Source organism: Phytophthora infestans, genomic scaffold, assembly GCF_000142945.1.
Source record: "Phytophthora infestans T30-4 supercont1.7 genomic scaffold, whole genome shotgun sequence".
NCBI classification, from domain to species: Eukaryota; Oomycota; class Peronosporomycetes; order Peronosporales; family Peronosporaceae; genus Phytophthora; species Phytophthora infestans.
The window spans coordinates 1191460-1198871 of NW_003303752.1; the positions used below are offsets into that span (position 1 = coordinate 1191460).

Sequence of the window (7412 nt, forward strand, 5' to 3'; positions counted from 1 at the left end):
TGATGGTCAACCTTGCTGCCGCAACTCGACTGCATTGCATGGGCTCGGCTGGGCTTTTAAACCACGACCCACTACACATCTACAGCCTCGTCATCTTCTTCACTGCTCGATTCTTCTTCTTATGTAGGAGGATCCTGTTGGAAATGGAACTTGACCCAATAATCAGGCCTGACCTGTATACGACCTCGTTAAAATTCTACCAAATCTGTACCCGAGGAGCTAGGAGTGTCACTGCCGGAACTTGGTGCGTCAGCAACGAAAACGTCTCGTCGGTCCTCATCGCAGCCAGGAACTTGGAGCAACTGAAGCAAAACTTGAAGGCGCTGTCGGTTGTGGACAAGGTCACGCCGGAGGTCAAGGCCAAGATTGAATCTCTTGTGCCGTTCGTGCCGGAGGTCGCGAAACCCGATGGAACGGAGAAGCGTCGTACCAAGTTTCTGTAGGCTTGTCATGGGTTTACACTGTGGTATGATAGCCCGAACGAAATAATAAAGCAAACCCAAGCTAAGGATATCACTTGAGTGCTGCCTACTCGATAATACAAATCTGCTGAAACGGTGAGCTCATGTTTTCATTATTACTTACGTATTGATTTCTAAGTAGATTGTGCTGTCTGTGTATCCATCTAATGTGTAGACTGGTGCACCAGTTTGGCGTAAATGCCCTTCAACTTGACCAACTCGTGGTGAGTGCCCTGCTCCTCGATCTTCCCACCGCTCACCACACAGATCTTGTCTGCCTTGCGGTTCGTCGACAACCGGTGAGCGATGATGATCGTCGTACGTCGCTTCAGTGCCACCACCTTGTCCAGCGCCTCCTGCACCACCTTCTCACTCTCCGAGTCCAGCGCACTCGTGGCTTCGTCCAGCAGTAAGATGTTGGGGTTCTTCAAGATGGCTCGTGCAATGGCGATACGTTGCTTCTGACCCCCAGAGAGCTGTTCTCCCTTCATGCCCACTTGAGTGCTGTAGCCATCCGGGAATTTGGTGATAAATCCATGCGCATTGGCCATCTTGGCCGCGTCTTCGATCTCCAGCTGAGTGGGTGTATCCGTGAGTCCGTACGCGATGTTCCCCGCGATGGAGCCTATGAAGAGCGTGGGTTCCTGTCCGACGAGTCCAATCTGACTACGTAGCCAGTTGAGGTTGAGCTCCTTCGTGTCAACCCCATCGAGCAATACTTGACCTTCAACGGGATCGTAGAACCTCTCAATAAGCGATACACAAGTGCTCTTACCTCCTCCACTGGGTCCACAGAAAGCCGCAGTCTGTCCAGCTTCAACAGTAAGGTTGTAGTTCTTGAGCACGGTAATTTCAGGCCTCGTCGGGTATCGGAACGTGACGTTCTTAAACTCGATCTTGCCTGGAGCGATATTACTTTCGAGTGCTTTTTTTAGGAAATCGAGTGCACCGTTAGTTTTTTGTTCGAAAGGTGTGAAACCGAGTGTCCCTTGTTCAACTTGAGGGAATGACCGAGTGCACTGCTGAGGTTAAGGCTTGAGCACGGAAGAAGATGCGTCAAGGCTCTGCCTTCATTAGTTCAGACGTAGCTAATGTAAGCTACATGTTGCAGCAACGATAAGCAGGCGTTCGTCTACAAAGCGATCCACGAGCTAGGGTTAGAGTGCTTCCATCGCCAACTTCGCTCGCCAGCTACGCCAGTCCACAGTGTAAGAGCTCCTTTCGTTCAAGCGCTTCTCCGTCAACACGATAAGAGCAAATTCTACGCTCGCCGTACGTTCACCGTAATACTCTAAGTTGCTTCTACTTCATACTCATCTATCCTACCGTGTGCATTTCACATTGTGTTCAGGGCAATGGTGGAGAGCTCCACGGGAGAGCATAGCCCGAGTCGTCCATCGACCAGAGGACGGTACCAACGAATCTCGGTTCATGAAACGATGCAAAGCGCGCAAGTCGCGATTCAGCTCCAAGACGCGTTCAGCTACGTGTTCATGTTCAACACGGGGAAGCGGTTTCATGCCAAGGTCTATAGGTGTGTTGATCACCACAGCTGCAATCGCTACTTCCGCGTAATGGAGATCAACGGGGAAGACGATCGTGATAGTCGCTGTTTTGCAGTCGAAGCTCGTGGTTCGCATTCAACCACACTAAGTGAGCGAAGGCGCCTAGGCATACACCCCACTTTCAAATCGGAGATCGACGCAGCTATCGCAAGTAATGCTGGACCAAGGAAGGTTCTCCAGATGCTCGCACGGCAATACGAAGCCAGACCGGATCTCTTAGCGATCCTTCCTAGCCGGGATCAAGTAAAAAACCGGAAAGCTTACATGATGAATGCGCTCGCTAAGAAGACCGAGGTGGCAAGCTTTGCGGATCTCAGCGAATGGGCTGGCCTGCGCTTGTGTGACTCCGCATTCGACTTCTTCGGTGCTGGTGGTTTTGACAGAACTACTGATGAGACAACGTTTTCGTCGAAGCCGCCTCAGTTTCGAAATGAAACGCTGGTACTCAAGTGTTTTCGCCACTTCTATAATGAAGAAGGGAAGGCCTACGAGTCTTTTGGACTGGTGATGACGACAAGACGCGTTTTTCGAAATGCCCTCTACGCTGTAGAGGGACAGGACCAAGATGGAGTATTTGAACGTACAAGCTCCACTATGGTACGTTTCTTTTAGTGCTCTCGAGTGATGATTGTTGATTAGCAGTTTTTCGATCAATGTTAGGTGGCTGGGTGCTGGTTGCATTTGGAACGTACCAGTCGCACTTCACTGCCGAGAAGAAATACAGCAAGTCTTTCGTGCCCTGGGCGTACATGTTCGTACGAACTGAGCATCAACTCGCTTTCACGACTCTTTTTCGAACCGTCTTGGAGAAAACCCAGATTTGTTTTGGTGTGGATCTCAATGTGCGCTTTGGGAGTCTTGATCATGCCGCATGCATTGCGAATTCATACAAGGAGGTGTGGCCGGACATCACATTGCTTGACTGCTACCCCCACTTGACGCGAAAGAGTCACGAGAAGTGGATTCTGCTGAAGCCCGTGGAGACTTCATCAGCTTATTACCAGGACAATATCAAGGTGAACATTACCCAGATGCATAAGACGAGGACGCCTGCACAATTCGAGGCAGTGTCGAAGCTATGTTTGCAGCGCTGGCGGGCAGATGGGCAGCATGAATATGCGGCTTGGTTCGAGAAAATATACCTGACAGACACGTGGACGCGATGGTACACGACAAGCGGCGCCCCCGGTGTCCTTCCGAATCAAAACCCCCTGGAATCACACAACGCTGTGATTAAAACTTGTGGCGTGACAGCAAAGCGTGCGAAAACAGGCGATGTTCTCAACGACTCAATTCCTGGCGTTTTCTTGTTGATGAGCGCGGAATCACCGACCAGCGCGTTTAGCCACTTCTCCGGAGGTACTCACGGTTACACAGTGAGGTATTGGGACTGATGGCTAATGGATCTATACGTACTCAGGTCCAATTCCAGCCGACACCATTCACCAGGCAGTGCGCCACACTAGCTCATCGATGTACTACAAGAAGACGAAGGTTGTGAACAGAAAGAGGGTGCCACGATCGTTCCTGTTCAACGCAACCGAATACATGGACACAGATACAGATCCTGCATGTGAGGTTACGAAAGTGAGAGGTCCTCCTCATCTTATCTGTTCCATGCGCCTTAATCTTTAGTTAATCTGGCAATTGCGACAGATACCTCGAAGCCAAGGTCGGAAAACTTAGGGAGTCCGATATGGTGGAGGATATCAATGTCCACTATCTCTGTCTTCATGAGGTGGAGATTCTGGACCATTCAGATCGGGCCAAAACATTTCAACTACAGCGCCATCCTGTGATCTCGATGGATAATGTAAGTTTCATGCTACAATGATCTGTTTGTTCTCATCTCATCTCGTAGTGTTGTTGTTGTACAGATCCGTGAAATACGGGCGCTCTTCCGATGCGATTGCAAAATGTTTTGGTCGACAGGGTGGGTTTGTTCGCACGTTCTCGCAGTGATGTCAATCAGGAAGCAATTCGATCTGACTGTCGCCAAGAAAAATCTTCCTACCACGAAACTTTGCGGGGGACAGCGCAAAATCGCTGGTGCACTCTTCATTGATGCACCCGACTGCCGCACGTTTTCGATTCCATCCCTGGAAAAGAAGTTGATGAAGAAACCGCACTATCCTTATGGCTGGCAGATAGCAAAGGATTTTGCCGTTGTCGTCAACGGAGAAGAGGAAGACATCAGCATGATTGGCACAATTCAAGCCTAATCAAGTCGGAATGGTAGATATAGATGGCTTGTCGACTTCGAGGGAGGCAAGCAAGTCTTCCTAGAGTGCCAGGAATTGGTGCAGCTGATCGTAGAATCAAGACGTACTGGTCTCGATGTTACGAAGAGTGCTGCCGCCCACGCAAGCACACACGAATCGCATCCCCGCAGTGTCGACCGTGACGCCGACGACGATCAGGACTTGGACAGCTAAGACGATCAGGAGTGACAGTTGGCATTGAGCATGTGAGCGTAGGACTGGACTAGCGAAGCTCAGCGTACCTTGTGTAGGAAGTGAACCAGGATCCAAGGCTCATTCATGTTTTCTTCTCACAAATACATGTATTTTTCTCCTCTTACATCCTGGCGAGCTCTGCATCCGGCCCCAAGGACAGTGTAGTAAATTCAAACAAGCATGGACCGGACAAGACAAGTATAGAGCCGACGATATCGCCATGTGTTATCTGCACTCGGCATTCCGCCATTTCGTGGCAAAAATGCCTGCACTCGAAAACCCCTCAACGTGCACTCGAATACCATCCGCGGCCATCTTGCCTTCAAGATGGGCAGGACGCAAACCTGATTCGTCAAATGAATCGATAGGAGGCTCCAGGTTCTTGATCGCAACAATCGCCTTGCCAGCCTTCACCGCGTTATCCGAGTCTCCGAGAAAAGATGCCGCTTGTCCAACCCCCTGAGCTGACATCATGATGTACGAATGAGCCTAGAAAACGTAATATCTCCTCCATCGACCAGCTTGCCGCCGTACCAGAAGACAAGAGCGTACGTTGCGAAGACGATAAACGAGCTGAACCCCAGCGCCACGCCATTCAGCCGAGCTTCTAGGCGTCCACTGGCCAGAGGTTCCTCCAGTAAATCGTTGAATGTATCCGTCATATTTGGCTCCAAACCCATGTAAACGACGGTACGGACGTTGGTAAGCGCTTCGGAGGCGTGTGCACCCACATCCGCCAGCTCATCCGATAGGATATTACCCTTACGGACATGTTTCATACGGATAACTTGCCCCATTATAAGAAGAGGGAACACGGCGAGCATCACGAGCGTCAGCAGCCAACAACTACCCGTCGTGAACGAGATAACCAACGCGGCAATAAACGTAAACGCAGCCTGCACCACTCGACCTTGGGAATCTCCGGAAATTATCGCAACTTTTGTCGCATTGGTCGATAAATCGGCTGCAAGAGCTCCAGTAGCGTTCTTCTTTTCGTCAAAGAAGCCGATATTCTGGCGGCATAGCGCCGAGAAGTGAATGTCTCGCAGTCTGGACGTTAGCTTCTCAGCCATGTAGCGGAAACAGAAGTTCTGAGTAGCGTTCGTGAAGAATAACAGTACAGCGCCAGCGATGTAACACACACCATAAATGGAGATATCACTCGAGAGATTATTTAGATACGACTGAAGGCCGAACGTCTGGTAGTCGGTGTACGCTGAAGTCATACTCGCGACCATTTCACTGATTAGTACAGCGGAGTAGGGCATGGAGAAGCCGTTGATACCGGCCGCAACGGGTCCGGTAACGAAGAACTTGCGCTCTGGTCGACTAAACTCCAGCGCGTCTACAATCGTAAATTTTCCTTCTGCTGCGTCCTTTTCGGCCTCCTTTATTGCTGTAACGTCATCCACGCGCTCACTTTTGAGTGAATGGGTGCTTAGTTTGCGATACATGTTCATATCGTGAGCACCAGCTTGAAGTAGAGCTGTTGCCGCAGCCTCCGCTTCCTCCTGAGCCTTTTCCTCTTGAATCCTGTATAAATTCTGGAACAAGCCATGCTCGATCGTCACTAATTCGTCGTGAGACCCTTCCTCCACTACGTGACCAGCATGCACCACCACGATCTTGTCGGCATTTCGAATAGTACTCAAGCGATGCGCAATCACCAGCGTCGTCACGTGAGTTTTGTTCATCAGATCGTTCAAAGCCGCTTGAACTACACGCTCGCTCTCATTATCCAAGGCACTCGTCGCTTCGTCCAGGACCAGAATCTTCGGTTCACGGACAATCGCTCGAGCGATGGCTACACCCTGCTTCTGACCACCCGACAACGACACACCCTTCTCACCTACTAGTGTGTCATACTGCTCTGGTAACGACATGATGAACGTGTGTGCATTCGCCAGCTTTGCCGCGGCTACAACTTGGTCACGAGTGACGCCATTCCCACCCGCTGCAATGTTGTCCAAGATGGTAGTGGCGAACAGTACAGGCTCCTGAGATACGAGCCCGATCTGTGACTGTAGCCATTTCACATTCAGCGTTTTCACATCTCTTCCATCCAGTAAGATAGTTCCTTCTTGAGGATCATAGAAGCGTTCAAGCAGCGAGATGAGCGTACTCTTGCCACCTCCACTCGCACCTACAAAGGCGACAGTCTGACCAGGCTGGATGGTGACGTTGTAGTCGTTCAGAATCTGCACATCCGGTCGACTCGGGTACGTGAAATTCACACCAACAGCTTGAATTCTTCCGACGCAGAAGTCAGGTTTCTCTCCTTCATGCTCTCTAGATGCGTCAATGGCTGACGGGGTGTCCAGGATCTTGTAAATCTCCGCAGCAGCACCTCTCGCTTCAGCGACGGCAGTGATATTAGGCGATATCTGTGAGAGTGAGATCGTCCCCATTAACACACCAAAGAAAGCCTGAAAGACCGTCCCGGGAGACGCCTCCGCTCTTGCCACTTTGGATCCGCCATACCAAAGCCCCGCAGCGTACATGAGCCAGACACTGCCCATCATACAGCCAAACCCACAGGCAGATTTCTTGCTAATTGCAATATTTCCCGTCTCTACGAAAACTGCGCGTTCATTGTATCTGTCGATCGCTCGTTTCTCTCCGTTCAGTGACGCTACTGTTCGTATAGATCCAAGTGTCTCCTCGGCCACAGCACCTGCTTCTGCGTACATTTTCTGTGATAGTAGCACGTTTCCTAAACAACATAATCATATACTTAACCCCTTGGACGCGGAGCCTTGCAATAATGTCTTATGCTGTTCTAAACAGCATAAGAAACACTTGATTTCACTATGGCTTGAAATTCGCAAACTGCCATCGTCGACACTTCCCAAATTGAAAAGGTTTTGATTGGTCCACGTTTTGAAAGCAACGAATTCTATTGGATAACATTTACAGCCGGATTGAAGTAC

The 7412-nt window shown here is 50.2% G+C and overlaps 2 protein-coding genes across 2 annotated transcripts; both read right to left on the reverse strand.

The window, feature by feature from the left end:
- Positions 1-560: 560 nt before the first annotated feature.
- Positions 561-1170, reverse strand: PITG_05205 (ATP-binding Cassette (ABC) superfamily; the record flags this gene model as incomplete). Its single annotated transcript, XM_002998843.1, has 1 exon — positions 561-1170. The coding sequence occupies one exon, from the start codon at positions 1010-1012 to the stop codon at positions 626-628; it is 387 nt and encodes a 128-aa protein (XP_002998889.1).
- A 3782-nt stretch (positions 1171-4952) lies between these two features.
- Positions 4953-7172, reverse strand: PITG_05206 (ATP-binding Cassette (ABC) Superfamily; the record flags this gene model as incomplete). Its single annotated transcript, XM_002998844.1, has 1 exon — positions 4953-7172. One exon carries the CDS (start codon positions 7170-7172, stop codon positions 4953-4955), a length of 2220 nt encoding a protein of 739 aa, XP_002998890.1.
- Between the last annotated feature and the right edge of the window lie 240 nt (positions 7173-7412).